At 46.2% G+C, this 17476-nt stretch overlaps 1 protein-coding gene across 2 annotated transcripts in view; it reads right to left on the reverse strand.

Moving 5' to 3' along the window:
* Positions 1 to 17476, reverse strand: part of LAMP3 (lysosomal associated membrane protein 3) — a 46958-nt gene that overhangs the window by 17843 nt on the left and 11639 nt on the right. For both annotated transcript variants that reach the window (XM_029055805.2, XM_029055719.2), the window contains exons 3-6: positions 13220 to 13926; positions 12051 to 12164; positions 6453 to 6510; positions 2377 to 2547 (exon numbers count right to left, since the gene is read on the reverse strand). In XM_029055805.2, the coding sequence (XP_028911638.1) occupies positions 2377 to 2547; positions 6453 to 6510; positions 12051 to 12164; positions 13220 to 13926 (1050 nt within the window). The remainder of the gene's footprint in view (positions 1 to 2376; positions 2548 to 6452; positions 6511 to 12050; positions 12165 to 13219; positions 13927 to 17476) is intronic.

Here is a 17476-nt window from a genome sequence, read left to right on the forward strand (position 1 = left end):
TCCACTACACCATGCTTTAAATTGTAAATTCATTGTGGGCAGGGATTGGGTCTACCAACTCTATTGGTATTGTAATAATAATAATAATAATAATAATGATATTTGTTAAGCACTAACTTTGTGCTAGGCACTATATTGTACTCTCCTAAGCGCTTAGTACAGGGCTCTGCACACATTAAGCACTCAATAAGTAACCCCCGATTGATTGATCCCCAGACATCTGTTCACGCATCTATGTTGGATCACGCAGCAAACCATGGCACACGAGCTCCAGTTCATTCATTCATTCAATAGTATTTATTGAGCGCTTACTATGTGCAGAGCACTGTACTAAGCGCTTGGAATGTACAAATCCAGTCTATGTCCCAGCTCTACTCCAGATGCAGTTTATTTCCGACCGTCACACAACCTGTTCACTTCCTCTGCCATAAGGCAGGGTTTTTTTAATTCGTTTTTTTGGGGTGGATACAAGATAATCAGGTTGGACACAGTCCACGTCCCACATGCAGCTCACAGTCTCAACCCCCATTTTACAGATGAAGTACCTGAGGCCCAGAGATGTCAAGCGATTTGCCCGAGGTCACGCAACTGACGAGTGGCGGGGTCGGGATTAGAAGCCAGGCCCTCTGACTCCCAGGACTGGCTCTTTCCACTAGGCCACCGTGCTTCTCAATTGTGAAGATGAATCAGACAACGGTCAGAAAGGGCTTTGAGTTATTAAGAGAAAAGAATCCTAAAGATCTGAAATGTCTGCCCGAAGTATTGTGCAATTTATCTGAAGTGGGTAGTCTTCCTGGCAGGCGGTGAAGGGGAAGTCTTAGATCTTGAGAGATCTTTTGAGAAGTCACAATAGGTACTTTACAAGCACATTCCCTGAAACCCAGTTAGTGGCTAGTCAAGTTCCCCGTCTTCAGCGATTAAACCTTCAAGCAGAGGTTGGAGGGTGTCCATTTGGCTTTTCTTAATAATAATGATAATAATGATGGCATTTCTTAAGCGCTTACTATGTGCCAAGCACTGTTCTAAGCGCTGGGGCGGGGGGGGATACAAGGTAATCAGGTTGTCCCACATGGGGCTCACAGTCTTAATCTCCACTTTCCAGATGAGGTAACTGAGGCACAGAGAGTTGAGCGACTTGCCCAAAGTCACACAGCTGACAAGTGGAGGAGCCGGAATTAGAACCCATGACCTCTGACTCCCAAGCCCGTGCTCTTTCCACTGAGCTGCACTGCTTCTCTGAAATTGGTTAGGTATAGGAGCGTGGTGAGGAAAAATGGACTGAACTTCTCATCACTGCTGTTTGGACTCATTCCTGTGTCAAATTTCTCTAATGAGATCTCTGGCCACTATACCGTCAGTTCTTCTATAATGCGCGGTCCCAAAGAATTAACTCACTTTACATTAAACTCACCGTATGGTACTTTACGGCACTTATGTTCACACCCATAATTTATGTTGTCAGTCTCCCTCTCTAGACTCTAAACTTCTTGTGTATCCAGACATGATGCATTAAGGGAAGAACGCTCTCTAACTCAATAATCTGCCACCTGAAACTCATAATTACGAACACTAAAGGAGAACTGACTGCACTCATAAGACAATTATTATCCGGGTTTAATAATTAAAACTCAAGATCGTACTCATGATAATTCAGTGTTCTGCACCCTGTAAGTGCTCTATAAATACCACTGATTGATTGTTGATGAGGACACTTATTAAGGATCTGTTATGTGCTAAGCATTGGGATAGATACAAGATTAGATGAGATAAAGTCGATAGGAGGACAGGCATTTTACAGATAATCAATGGATATCTCTTAGTTGCCTTTGTTTTTCGAGATGTTCTTCCCCTTGACTCTATTTATTGCCACTGTTCTTGTCTGTCCGTCTCCCCCGATTAGACCGTAAGCCAGGGACCGTCTCAATCTGTTGCCGACTTGTTCATTCCAAGCGCTTAGTCCAGTGCTCTGCACATAGTAAGCGCTCAATAAATACTATTGAATGAATGAATGAATAAAATAATTCTCACGTGTGTCTGTGTTATGTGTCCGTGTCAGGTATGTCTGCATCAATGTGTCACGATAGTTGGTTGAGTGTTGGGCAAAAAAGAAAATTTGTGCTTTTCCGCGAATGGGTTTATCTCTGTGCTCTGAAGGGTATGGGCTTTCTCTGCATGAACACATGCCTGTAAATCTGGGCAAGAGGGCAGACAGGAGTGAGTGTTGGCTGGGAAGGTTTTTTGTTGAAGGAGTTGAAGGACTGTTTTAAATGAATGCCCTTGTTCCCAAGGGAGCTACTGGGCCCGCTTTAGCGGTAAAATGGAGCTGCCTCTGTTTCTAAAATGGAGAGTTTATGAACCACTGGAATCCAAGCTTACCATTCCCAAACTGGTCTCTCGTGATGTCAAATGCTTGGAGTTGGACATTGACTGTCTGCAGCTGCAGGTCATTCCCCAGTTGAACCCTCTGGGCGCTGAGGCACTGGAAAGAATGCCCAACCAACGTCTTAAACCACTGCACTTCCCTTTTCACTCCATGGTGATCCACCTCTGCAAATTAAAAGACGAGATGTCAAGGTGAACCGCGTTGGATTTTACCCTCGCGAGTGCTTAGTACAGTGCTCTGAACAGAATAAGCACTCAATAAATGCCACTGATGTAGATGATGAGGTAAGTAGGAATTCATTATCCCTAAGTTCCAGGTTTTTACCCTCTGCCTAGCCTAGACCCTGCAACTTCTTCTAGCACCAGAATGAACTCATCAGTTTTATTCATTAAGAAGCTACTCAGTCAATTGTATTTCTTGAGTCTTTACTTTTTTATGGTATTTGTTAAGCACTTCCTACGTGCCAGGCACTGTACTAAGCACTAGGGTAGATACAAGACAGGTTGGACATGGTCTTAATCCCGCTGTTACAGATGAAGACACCGAGGCACAGAGAAGTGAAGTGACTTGCCCAAGGTTGTACAGCAGTCAAGCGGCAGAGCCGGAATCAGAACACAGGTTCTTCAGACTTCCAGGTCCGTGCTCTAACCATTAGACCACACGGCGTCTCAGACCGTACTGCTTACGTTCATTCATTCATTCACTTCACTCAATCATATTTACTGGGGGCTTACTGTGTGCAGAGCACTGTACTAAGCACTTGGAAAGTACAATTCAGCAACAAGTAGAGACAATCCCTACCCAACAACAGGCTCACCGTCTAGAAGGGGGGGGGGGGACAGACACCAAAACAAGTAAACAGGCATCAATAGCATCAATATAAATAGAATTATAGATATATACACATCATTAATAAAATAAATAGGATAATAAATATGTACATATATACACAAGTGCTGTGGGGCGGGGAGGAGGATAGAGCAGAGAGAGGGAGTCGGGGCGATGGGGAGGGGAAGAGGAGCAGAGGAAAAGGGAGGACTCAGTCTGGGAAGGCCTCCTGGAGGAGGTGAGGTCTCAATAGGGCTCTGAAGGGGGGAAGAAAGTTAGTTTGGAGGATGTGAGGAGGGAGGGCATTCCAGGCCAGAGGTAGGACGTGGGCCAGGGGTCGACGGCGGGACAGGTGAGAACGAGGCCCACTGAGGAAGTGAGCGGCGGCAGAGGAGCGGACCGTGCGGGCTGGGCTGGAGAAGAGAAAAGGGCGGTGAGGTAGGAGGGGGACAAAGGGATGGAGAGCTTTGAAGCCAATAGCGAGGCGCTTTTGCTTGATACAGAGGTTGATAGGCAACCACTGGAAATTTTTGAGGAGGTGGGTGACATGCCCAGAGCGTAATCACGCCCAGAGGTGACATGCCCAGAGCAGCAGAGTGAAGTATAGCCTGAAGCGGGGAGAGACAGAAGGTTGGGAGATCAGATAGGAAGCTGATGCCCTAATCCAGTCGGAATACTGTATTAAGCGCTTGGGAGAGTACAGTCTAACAGAGTTGGTAAGCACATTCCCTCCCCACCAGGAGCTCACAGTCTAGAGAGGGAGATGTGTGCTGAGCGGCGGCTGGGAAAGCACAGTAGAAGTCAAAGACGTTGCCTCTGATTTCAAGGCACTTATAATCTTATGGGAGACTGGCAGACATAGGTTATCTATCCACAGTGGGATCAGGAGGAAAGATAAAAATACACCTGGAGTAGCAAAAGTAAGGAAAGATGGATTGGGGAATAATAATAATTGTTATTATGGTATTTGTTAAGCGCTTACTATGTGCCAGGCACTGTACTAAGTGCTGACAGTGTACTAAGCGGTGATACTGAATCAATAAATAGGATATATACCCTAGTGGGGAATCATCCAATCCGTCACCAAAACCTGCCGGTCTCACCTTTATAATATCGCCAAGATCCACCCTCTCCTCTCCACCCAAACGGCTATCTTACTGGTACAGGCTCTCATAAAAATCCCACCTGGATTATTGTGTCAGCCTTCTCTCTGATCTCCCTTCCTCCCGTCTCACCCCACTCCAGGCTATTCTTCATTCCGCTGCCCGGCTCATCTTCCTGCAGAAACGCTCTGGGCAAGTCACTCCCCTTCATAAAACCTCCAGTGGTTGCCTATCGACCTCCGCACGAAACAAAAACTTCTCACTCTAGGCTTCAAGGCTCTCCGTCACTTTGCCCCCTCCTACCTCTCCTCCCTTCTCTCTTTCCACCGCCCACCCCGCACGCTCCGCTCCTCCGCCGCCCACCTCCTCACCGTCCCCCGATCTCGCCCATCCCGCCGTCGGCCCCTGGCCCACGTCCTCCCGCGGTCCTGGAACGCCCTCCCTCCTCACCGTCACCAAACTAATTCTCTTCCCCTCTTCAAAACCCTAGTGAGAGCTCACCTCCTCCAAGAGGCCTTCCCAGACTGAACTCCCCTTTTTCCCTCTGCTCCCCCTCTACCCCCTTTCACCTCCCCTCAGCTAAACCCTCTTTTCCCCTCTTTCCCTCTGCTCCTCCCCCATCCCTTCCCCTCCCCTCAGCACTGTACTCGTCCGCTCAACTGTATATATTTTCATTACCTATTTATTTTGTTAATGAGATGTACATCACCTAGATTCTATTTATTTGCTATTGTTTTAATGAGATGTTCATCCCCTTGATTCTATTTATTGCTATTGTTCTTGTCTGCCTGTCTCCCCCGATTAGACTGTAAACCCATCAAAGGGCAGGGACTGTCTCTGTTACCTATTTGTACATTCCAAGCGCTTAGTACAGTGCTCTGCACATAGTAAGCACTCAATAAATACATTGAATGAATAATTGGAAATAATAATGACGGTATTTGTTAAGCGCTTACTACGTGCCGAACACTGTTCTAAGCACCGGGGCAGCTGCAAGGTAAATCAGGTTGTCCCATGTGGGACTCACAGTCTTAATCCCCATTTTACAGATGAGATAACTGAGGAACAGAGAAGTTAAGTGGCTTGCCTAAGGTCACAGAGCAGACAACTGGAGGAGGCGGGATTAGAACCCATGTCCTCTGACTCCCGAGCTCATGCTCGTTCCACTAAGCCAGGCTGCTTCCCTAAAAAAAGGGGACGACACAGCGTGAGAGTCAGCTCTTTAAAGTCCTCTCTCATTTCATTAGCCATCCCCAACCCCTCGGGGTGAGTCTCCCCCACAGATTTTTGAGCTGGATTTCCAGCTTTGCTCATCCCAGGTCTTTGCCAAGATTTCAGATTGTAAACCCCTGAAGGCCAGGAACCATCTTTAATTCCCACTTGGGTATTTTCTCCCAGCACTTAGCACGGTGCTCTGCACACAGTAAGGGTTTAAGAAATACTATTTCTATTACTACTACCTGAGAATTCCCAGTCAGGGTTGAAAAATCCCAAGATGGAAGCGTTACTGGGCTATTAGTTCTTTGAAACCTGTCTCGTTTTGGTCAACATGCCCTCTGCAATCCCTGCCTCTTAATAATGGTATCTGTTAAGTGCTTACTATGGGTCAAACACTGTTGTAGATACAAGGTAATTAGGTGGGACACAGTCCCTGTCCCACATGGGGCTCACAGTCTTAATCCCCATTTTTCAGATGAGGGAACCGAGGCACAGAGAAGTGAAGCGACTTACCCAAGGCCACACATCAGACCAGTGGTAGAGCCGGGATTAGAACCCATGCCCTTCTGACTCCCAGGCCCGTGCTCTATCCACTAGACCACACTGCTTCTCAGGTGAAGAGTGAATAGTTGGCACCTCTAGATGTCTGAAAGAAGCCACTGAGGATGGTGGCGAAGTGGGAGGTCTACGGAAACTCACCGACTATTTTAAAACCTTCTGGTAATCGTGAGATGGAACTTGTAACTCATCCTGAAAATGCACTCCAAACTAGATCTCTGGCAACTCGATCATTCGGTCGTTTATTTATGATCCCAACTTTAACAAGTTTCCAGATAAGATAAAGATTAAAACTGCCAATAGGCTAAAGAGTGAACATAACTGGGCACTGAAATGTAAAATCCATAACTTTGCATGCTTACTTGGAGAAGAGACAGTCAAACGTGCTTCTATTGAGCTGATATAATATGAGCCTCCATCCTGCAAAAGAACAGAAAAACACTTTTAGCTGAAATCTGTCAAGTGTGAAGGACCATTTGTGAATTTTTAAAAAAATAGTATTTGTTCATTGATCAATACTATATATTGAGCGCTTACTATGTGCAGAACACTATGATGATGATGATGCCATTTGTTAAGCGCTTACTAAGCGCCAATCACTGTTCTAAGTGCTGCGGTAGATACAAGGTGATCAGGTTGTCCCACGTGGGGCTCACAGTCTTCATCCCCACTTTACAACTGAGGTAACCGAGGCACAGAGAAGTTAAGTGACTTGCTTAAAGTCACACAGCTGACCGGTGGCAGAGCCGGGATTAGAATCCACGACCTCTGACTCCCAAGCCCGGGGTCTTCCCACTAAGCCACACTATACTAATAATAATAATAATAATAATAATAATGTTGGTTTTTTTAAGCGCTTACTATGTGCAGAGCACTGTTCTAAGCGCTGGGGTAAACACAGGGGAATCAGGTTGTCCCACGTGGGGCTCACAGTCTTAATCCCCACTTTACAGATGAGGGAACTGAGGCACAGAGAAGTTAAGTGACTTGCCCACAGTCACACAGCCGACAAGCGGCAGAGCTGGGATTCGAACTCATGAGCCCTGACTCCAAAGCCCGTGCTCTTTCCACTGCGCCACGCTGCTTCTCTGCTTGGGAGAGTACTTTTTATGCTATTTGTTGAGAAGCAGTAAGTTGTAGTGGATAGAGTACAGGGCTGGGAGTAAGAAGGTCATGGGTTCTGATCCTGGCTCCACCTCTTGTCTTCTGGGTGACCCTGAGATCACTTCACTTCTTTGGGCCTCAGTTACCCCATCTGTAAAGTGGGGATAGAGACTTTGAGCCCCACACGGGACAGGGACTATATTCAACCCGATTAGCTTGCATCCGCCCTAGCGTTAAGTACAGTGCCTGATACATAGTAAGTGCTTAACAAATGCCATTACTATTATTATTATTATGTGTCAAGTGTTGCTCTAAATGTTGGGGTTGATATAAGTAAATCAGGTAGGACACAGTCCCTGCCCTCCATGGGGCTCACCATCTACGTAGGAGGGAGAACCCGATTAGACTGTAAGCCCGTCAGAGGGCAGGGACTGTCTCTATCTGTTACCGATTTGTACGTTCCAAGCGCTTAGTACAGTGCTCTGCACATAGTAAGCGCTCAATAAATACTATTGAATGAATGAATGAGAAGAAGTATTGATAGGAGGGAGAAGTATTGAATCCTAATTTTATAGTTGAGGAAACTGAGTTACAGAGAAGTTAAGTGCATTGCCCAAAGTCACACAGTAGGATTAGAACCCAGCTCCTCTGACTTCCAGACCTGAGCTTTATCCCCAGACTTCCAGGACCTGCAGACTTCAGTCTGGTATCATCCCACTGGAGCCCAAATCTGGCTTCTTTTCTAAGTATGCTCAGGCAGAGGTGTCTGGAAAATGCATCCTTACTTGGCAGAGAACACACCCTAAACTTGTGCTTTTTGTTTGCTTGTTTTTGTCTTGTTTGGTCTGGGGAGCGTAACTAGTAAAGCTCTATTCATTTATTCAATAGTATTTATTGAGCGCTTCCTATGTGCAGAGCACTGTATTAAGCGCTTGGAATATACAAATCGGTAACAGATAGAGACAGCCCCTGCCCTTTGACGGGTTTACGGTCTAATCGGGGGAGACGGACAGACGAGAACAATAGCAATGATGGCTGGAGATGGGTGCTTTAAAGATGGAAACTTGAAAACGCCATTAAAACAGACAGGCGATATAGAAAGAGAGAATTGCCAACTCTGTAAATGAAAATGAAATAACATTCTCTGGAAAAAAAAAAGTCTACTCAATCTAAAACTGGCACCTCTATTCTTGGCTTTGGTACAGGAACCTGTGAATAATCGAATCCGATGACAATTTAAACTTAATCATTCGTGGCAGTTCAGCTCAGGGAATCTCACTAACAAAATGAGAGCAAGGCCTATTGGAAAGACTAGATCAAGTCATGAGATCTTGCGGGAGAACAGTGTACTGAGCTGTAAACTGCTTAGTGTAAGGGAAGCAGCATGGCCTAATAGGACGGCCACGGGCCTGGGAGTGGGTTCTAATCCCGGCTCTGCCTCTTCTCGCTGGATGACCTTGGGTGAGTCGCTTAACTTCTCTGGGCCTCAATTTCCTAACCTGTAAAATGGAGATTAAATCCTATTCCCCCCTACCTAGACTGAACCAACCCCATGCGGGACAGGGACTGTGTAAAACTTGATAACCTTCCATCTATTTCAGTGCGTAGAACAGTGCTTGGCACTTAGTTTAGAGGATAAAACACGGGCCTAGAGACCAGAGGACCAGGTTTCTAATCGCGGCTCCCCCACCTGCCTGTTGTGTGACCTTGAGCAAGTCACTTATCTTCTCTGTGTCTCAGTTTCCTCATTTGTAAAATGGGGATTCAATACCTGTTCTCCCTCTTACTTAGACTGTAAAGCCCCTGGTCAGGGATTGAATTAAACCGGATTAACTCGTGTCTATCCCAGCACTTGGAACAGTGCTCGACCACGTAGTTAGGGCTTAACAAATACTAGTAAAAAGCCATGATTATTATTAGTCAAAGTGCCTTTCTAAACAGTCATCTTTGAACCAAAAGACAACTCTGCAGGGAAGCAGCATGACAGTGGAAAGAGCACTGGCCTGGGAATCTGAGGACCTGGGATCTAATCCCAGCTTTGCCACTTGTCTGCTGTGTGACCTTGGGCAAATCACTTAACTTCTCTGTGTCTCAGTTAACCCGATCTTTAAAATGGGGATTTAGACTGTGAGCCCCGTGTGGTATATGGACTGTGTTCAAGCTGATTAACTTGTATCTACCCCAGTGCTTAATACAGTTCCTGATTTATAGTAAGCACTTAATGAATACCATTAACTCCCCCCACCCCCCAAAACTCTACTTCTACTATTACAACTCAGAACCGTTGAATTACCAGAAATGTTTGCTTTAGATATATCATTAGGAATTTAAAGTGTTTGTTTCCCTCTCCTTCCTATGCTCTAGCCTGCATCACATCTAGAATCTCATTGAAATCAACAAGTGTTGGGGGGGGCTGAGTAGGGAATTGATAAGGGTTAATACTCGAATTCTTGCCAGTAGTTTTTAAAGGACTTCTATCCCTGTACAGTGAATCCAAGGAGCGAGAAATTACTCAGAAAACAAAACATCATGCAATGGTTAAAGCAGAAGAGCTTCAAATTTGTGAAGCGTTCCATATTTTTCCCCTTTACTCTTCCTCCTTCCAGCCGCACAGCACTGTGTACATATCTGTAATTTTATTTATTTTTATGTCTGTCTCCCTCCCTCTACGTCTGTAAGCTCGCTGTGGGCAGGGAAGATCACTGTTTGTTGTCGTACTGTACTTTCCCAAGCGTTTAGTACAATGTTCTGCACACAGTAAGTGCTCAATAAATACGATTGAATAAATGGATGAACGAACTTCAACTTAAGGACTTTGATGAATTTTCCGTTTCTGCTCAGAATTTTGATCTGCAGTTTTGGGCTGTTTAATCAGATGTATTTACTGAGCGCTTACTGTGTGCAGAGCCCTGTAATAATAATAAGGTTGGTATTTGTTAAGCGCTTACTATGTGCAGAGCACTGTTCTAAGCGCTGGGGTAGATACAGGGCAATCAGGTTGTCTCATGTGAGGCTCACAGTCTTAATCCCCATTTTCCAGATGAGGTCACTGAGGCACAGAGAAGTTAAGTGACTTGCCCACAGTCACACAGCTGACAAGTGGCAGAGCCGGAATTTGAACCCATGACCTCTGACTCCCAAGCCCAGGGTCTTTCCACTGAGCCATGCTTGGAAGAGTATAGTTCAACCAGAGTTGGTAGACATGTTCTTTGCCCACAGGGGTTTCTTCTTTACTATCTCTATTCCTAGTCCCAACCTAAATCAGCAATAAATTTTGAGATTCAGCATCCCGATTTGGGCATTTTCAGGGTGCCTAGCGAGAGATGTTCTAAAAAGAAGTTAGATTAAAAAAAAAAACAGGAAGTTCTGGGCTTAAGAAGACACTTGCATCTGGCAGGTGTGCAGTAGAAAGGAACTACTGACTTAGTACAACTGTCACACAGTCTCTCTAGTTGGGAGAAGAGATAGTTGTATTAACTATAAAAGGCTAATGTGACTTTCAGTTGATGCCTTAACCAAATTATTCACTGTTTCGGCTTTTAAAAACGAAATCTGAACTAAGGGGAAGAAAATGTGGGCCCCTAAACCCTCACTTGGTGTGAGATGGAGTGTTCTGTTGGAGGTGATATTTGATTTTTTTCCGTTTTCAGAAGGAATCAGGACTGGCTTTATTAAAATGGATTTGGCTTTCTAATGCTATGGGTATTTTTAATGGTAGTCACAGTATTCATTAAGCATGTTCTAGTAGAAAGAGTCAGGTCCTGGGAATCAGAGGACCTGAGCTCTAATTCCCGCTCCGCCACTTGTCCGCTGGGTTATCTTGGGCAAGTCGCTTAACTTCTCTGTGCCTCAGTTACTTCATGTGTAAAATGGGGATTAAGACCGTGAGCCCCACGTGGGACATGGACCGTGTTCAAACTGATTATCTTGTAACTACCCCAGTACTCAGTGCAGTATCCTACACCTAGTAAGCACTTAACTAACACCATGAAATAAAAAACACTGGGCAGAACCCTGTACTAAGGACTAGTAAAGAACACACAGGCGAGAAGCAGCATGGCATAGTGGATAGAGCATGGGCCTGGGAGTCAGAAGGTCATGGTTTTTAATCCTGGCTCTGCCATTTATCTGCTGTGTGACATTTGGGCAAATCATTTCATGTCTCTAGGCCTCAGTTACCTCATCTGTCAAATGGGGATTAAGACTATGAGTCCCATGTGGGACAAGAATTATGTCCAATCCAGTTTGCTTGTAACCATCCCAGCACTTAGTACAGGGCCTGGCACTTAGTAAGCGCTTAACCAATATCACGATTATTATTAATTAGACATAGTCCCTGTCCCTCAGGGCTCACAAGCTAGGTTTTCTTTTGGTCAGAGCCAAAGAATATTCTCTGAATTTGGAGAGTTAGTACCAGGTTTGACATTTTGTATTTTTCACTGGATGAAAAACACTTGCTGCCTCGGGGAATTCGAGGGTTTGTTTGTCTGCACCACTTCCTCCTTCAATCCTCATGAAAAAAAGCCACTGTGCTTTTAAGATCCTAAAAACCAAATGTACCTAAGCGGTATCAAGACTTCTTCACCCCACACAAGAGTGAAGGCTGAAAGAGGGAAGAAAAAAAGCAAACACAAAAAATTTTGCAACTTTCTCCATGCCTGATTCCCCACCCTTTCCTTCACACTCCCTCGTGCTTATCAGTTAAGCTTTCATAGAAGCAACGGATCTGGCACTTATTAAACTTATGATGGAGAGTTGGCAGGATTGTACAATGTTCCAAAGTAAATCTCATCATTGTAGATGAGAGAAAAATCACAGACGTACCCCCTGAAGCCCTCAAATAAGCTAAACTTTACCTTTGTAAAATTGAAATTCACAAATCCACCACTGAAAGTCAGGAGAAGATTAGCTTTCCAAGTTTCACAGCTCCCAGATGCCTTGGTGACATTGGGATCAATATTGAAATATCCCTGTGAGGGGAAAGAAATGATAGACTTTAAAATACATTTCGGTACAGCACAAACACGAGCATCCAAAGCGAATATATGGACCTCCCACAGAGTTCAGACAATCCAGAGGAAAAGAAGAACTCGGGCGAGAAACAGAAGCCCCCACAACTCCCTCTTCAACTCTGTTCAATAATAATAATAATAATAATAATAATAATAATAATATTGGTATTTGTTAAGCGCTTACTATGTGCAGAGCACTGTTCTAAGCGCTGGGGTAGATACAGGGGAATCAGGTTGCCCCACGTGGGGCTCATAGTCTTAATCCCCATTTTACAGATGAGGGAACTGAGGCACAGAGAAGTGAAGTGACTTGCCCACAGTCACACAGCTGACAAGTGGCAGAGCGGGGATTCGAACCCATGACCTCTGACTCCCAAGCCCGGGCTCTTTCCACCGAGCCACGCAAGCAGCACGGCCTAGTGAATAATAATAATAATAATGTTGGTATTTGCTAAGCGCTTACTATGTGCAGAGCACTGTTAGAGCACGGGCCTGGGAGTCGGAAAGACCTGGGCTCTGATTCCAGCTCTGCCACTTGTCCGCTGCGTGACCTTGGGCAAGTCACATAACTTCTCTGTGATTCAGTCCCCTCCTCTGCAAAGTGGGGATGAAGACTGTGAGCCCCATTTGGGACAGGGACTGGGTCCAACCTGATTACCTTGTATCTACCCCAACGTTCAGTACAGTGCTCTGCCCACAGTAAGCGGTACGATCGATAGATGGATGGCCAGATTTCTATACAACATATAGCATTTTTCAGAAAGAGCGTTACCTCAAAATATTACTTACCGCAAAATATTTCAATTTTATAATAGAGGAAGCTGGAGAGTGCTACCCTGTTGAGACACGATGCGGGCAGGGATCGCGTCTGTCAACCCCGTTATACCGTGCTCTCCCAATCGTTTAGTATAAACGCTCTGCGCGCAGCAGACGCTCAATAAATATAATCGATCGATTGACCGAAGACATCTAAGTTTACTGAAAAGAAGCCCCCACCATTTACCCCATCTTACCATCTGTCGATCTTGAACAATCAACTGAATACCCATCACCGCCTTAACGCACGTCCTCGATCCATTGGAAACCCGATAGGTCCCAACTGCAGCGGAAGAAGGTCGGGGTGCGAGGGTGGGTCCGGCCGTGGTCGTGATTAGCCAGGTTGTCTGTGTGATGTTGTGGGCATCCGGAGTTGTCGTTACGGCACGGGTGGTTTCTGTGACCGTGTGGTTGCCCGTGCCGTTAGCCGTCGGGGCGGCCGTCACCGTTTGACTGACGGCCGATTCCGTCCCCGTGATTCCGTTCGTCGTGGGACCGACCGTCGGCGGAGTCGTCACAATCGCACGCGGTGTTAGGGTGGTCGGCCGTCCGGCTCCGGGTGTGGTGGACGTTGACCGAGGTGTAAGCGTGGTTGAGGCTACGATTGTGGGGGCTGCTGAGGTTGTCTGTGGGACGCGGCGGGTAGCTGTGGTTATTCTACTGATGTGGGTTGCTGGTTTGCTTTTTACGGTTGTTGGGGTGGTTGTCGGGTTGGCCTTTGCTGTTGTGTGGATTGTTTGAGTGCTGGGGGATGTGTCTGTGGCCGCTCTTCGCGTTGCTGTATGGTCGTCTAGCTGGCTCGGGCAGGTTTCCTCAGTTGTCTGCTTGGCTGATGTTCTGACCTTTGACTGTAGTTTTATTCCTGGGAACGTGTCTGTTGGAGGTCTATAATAGCAGAAAATTGCTGGAAAAGTGGAGATGGTCACGGTAAAACAAAGAGGTGAATCCAAGGTTTCTTGCACGATTAACGCCCCCCACCCCAGAGAAGCAGCATGGCTTAGTGGAAAGAGCACGGGTTTGGGAGTCAGAGGTCGTGGGTTCTAATCCCGACTCCGCCACCTGTCTGCTGGGTGACCTTGGGCAAGTCACTTCCCTTCTCTGTGCCTCAGTTACCTCATCTGTACAATGGGGATTAAGACTGTGTGCCCCTTGTGGGACAACCTGATTATCTTGTATCTACTCCAGTATTAGAACAGTGCTTGGCATAATTATTATGATTATTGTTGTTAACACAAAATCCCAAACTTCTTAAAGGAGGGAAAAACAGAGAAAAAATGAGAAGTGAAGGAACGGGAAGGAAGGGGAGGGGTTGCTTGTCCTCGATGTGGTGTAAGATAAGGGACTTGAAGGGGAGCCAGACCTAGGGAGCAGAGCACTTCCTGTTTCCTGTTATTAATAATAATAATAACGGTACTTGTTAAGCGCTTACTATGTGCCAAGCACTGTTCTAAGCACTAGGGTAGATACAAGGAAGTCAGTCCTTGTCCCACATAGGGCTCACACTCTTTACCCCCATTAATGAGATGTACAACACCCTGATTCTATTTATTTGCTATTGTTTTCATGAGATGTTCTTCCCCTCGATTCTATTTATTGCCATTGTTCTTGTCTGTCCGTCTCCCCCGACTAGACCGTAAGCCCGTCAAAGGGCAGGGACCGTCTCTATCTGTTACCCATTTGTCCATTCCAAGCCCTTAGTACAGTGCTCTGCACATAGTTAGCGCTCAATAAATACTATTGAATGAATGAATGAATGAATCTTACAGATGAGGTAACTGAAGCCCAGAGAAGTGAAGTGACTTGCCCAAGGTCACAGCAGACAGGCAGCGGAGCTAGGATTAGAACCCATGAACCTCTGACTCCCAGGCCCGTGCTCTATCCACTGAGCCACCCCGCTTCTCGATTCTGCTCCTTCTGCCTGCACCAAAGTGGGGAACTCAGTGGCCGGAGTCATATCTGACTTCTGGCCCAGTTCCACTCCTGAGAGGCCTCTGAGAAACCACAGTTGTTTCCTTGGTGGGAAGTGAAGGGAGGAGGCTGTAATCTTGACTGTAAACTCACCGTGGGCAGGGAACGCCTCTATCAGTTCTCTTATACTGTACTCTCCCAGCCGCTTAGAACAGTGCTCTGCGCACGGTAAGTGCTCGATAAATGCCACTGATGGATTGAGACCCAGCCCTTTCAGCTAATTGCATCCTGAGAGATGGCTATGAGCCAGTCAAAGCATAATCAGTTAATCAATTGTATTTATTGAGTGCTTACTGTGTGCACAGCACTGTACTTGTATTAATATTAATAATGATAATGATAATGGTATCTAAGTGCTTACTATGCATCGAGCACTGTTCTAAGTGCTGGAGTAGATACAGGATTATCAGGTTGGACTTCCCTGACTGTACTGTCCCACGTGGGGCTCACGGTCTTAATCCCTATTTTACAGATGAGGTACCTGAGGCACAGAGAAGTGAAGTGACTTACCCAAGGTCACACAGCAGGCAAGTGGTGGAGCCAGGATTAGAACCCAGGTCTTCTGAGTACAATAATAGAGTTGGTAGACATATTCCCTCCCCACAATGAGCTTACAGACTAGTAGTAATAATAATAATGATAATAACAGCAATAATAATACTTGTTAAGTACTTACTATGAGACAAGTATCCATACTAAGCACTGGAGCAGATATAAGATAATCAGGTCAGAAACAGACCCTGTGACACATGGGACTAACAGTCTGAGGAGAGAAGCAGCTTGACTCAGTGGAAAGAGCGTGGGCTGGGGAATCAGAGGTCAGGGGTTCAAATCCCAGCTCCGCCACTTGTCAGCTGTGTGACTTTGGGCAAGTCACTTAACTTCTCTGTGCCTCAGTTCCCTCAACCATAAAATGAGGATGAAGACTGTGAGCCCCACGTGGGACAACCTGATGACCTTGTATCCTCCTCAGTGCTTAGAACAGTGCTTTGCACATAATAAGGACTTAAATGCCATCATTATTATTAACATTCAGCTCTTATGTACACATACACACTTACATATTTAATAATAATAATAATAATAATAATGGTATTTGTAAAGTGCTTACTATGTGCCAAGCAGCGTTCTAAGAGCTGGGGTAGATATTAGGTAATCTGGTTGTCCCATGTGGGGCTCATCGTCTTCATCCCCATTTTATAGATGAGGTAACTGAGGCACAGAGAAGGTAAGTGACTTGCCCAGGGTCACCCAGCAGACAAGTGGCCGAGCTCAGATTAGAACCCACATCTTCCGACTCCCAAGCCCGCGCTCTTTCCACTTAGCCACGGAGGAAGCTTCAGCGGGAGGAGAGCTATTTCATTCGTTCATTTATTTCAGGGCATACTGGGTTGGTTCCCCAAATTCTTCACGATGTCATCCCACAATGCAGGTGGGATGTGGAGGTGGGGAGAGGGGCTGGAGGGACAGATCTCATAGGAGGTGGTCCTGAGGTGCTCAAAGGCCAAGAGGCAACGTCAGACTTCGGGGATTCCTGACTGCCAGCCTTAGCTTTCAAGCCATCATCATCATCGATGGTATTTACGGAGCGCTTACTGTATGCAGACCAATCAATCACATTTATTGAGCTAATAATAATAATAATGGTGGTATTTGTTAAGCGCTTACTATGTGCCGAGCACTGTTCTAAGCGCTGGGGTAGACACAGGGGAATGAGGTTGTCCCACGTGGGGCTCACAGTCTTCATCCCCTTTTCCAGATGAGGGAACTGAGGCACCGAGAAGTGAAGTGACTTGCCCAAAGTCACACAGCTGACAAGCGGCCGAGCCGGGGTTCGAACCCGTGACCTCTGACTCCAAAGCCCGTGCTCTTTCCACTGAGCCACGCTGCTTCTCTCTTACTGTGTGCAGAACAGGGTACCAAGCAGTTGGGAGAGTACAATATAAAAGGGTTGGTAGAAACGCTCCCTGCCCACTGCCCTACTCACCTACTCACAGTGTGGGTAGACATGTTCCCTGGCCACAGGGAGCTTACAGTCTAGGGGCGTTCTTCCTTCAGAGGCCTCGTCTTGTCTCCTCCACAATTTTCCCCTTTTAGGCCCAGTGGCCACCACTTTCCCTCACCACCTCTGCATCTCAGGCCCCAGGTCTTTGATCTCCTTTTTTCCCTCTCCTTCCTCAGTACAGTGCTCTGCACATAGTAAGCGTTCAATAAATGCTATTGAATGATAGACTGTGAGCTCACCGTGGTCAGGGCACGAGCCTATTCGCAGTTGTACTCTCCCAAGTGCCGATTAGACCGTAAGCCCGTCAAATGGCAGGGACCGTCTCTATCTGTTGCCGACTTGTTCATTCCAAGCGCTTGTGGAAAGAGCACGGGCTTTGGAGTCAGGGCTCATGAGTTCGAATCCCAGCTCTGCCACTTGCCGGCTGTGTGACTGTGGGCAAGTCACTTAACTTCTCTGTGCCTCAGTTCCCTCATCTGTA

Source organism: Ornithorhynchus anatinus, chromosome 1, assembly GCF_004115215.2.
Source record: "Ornithorhynchus anatinus isolate Pmale09 chromosome 1, mOrnAna1.pri.v4, whole genome shotgun sequence".
NCBI lineage: Eukaryota > Metazoa > Chordata > Mammalia > Monotremata > Ornithorhynchidae > Ornithorhynchus > Ornithorhynchus anatinus.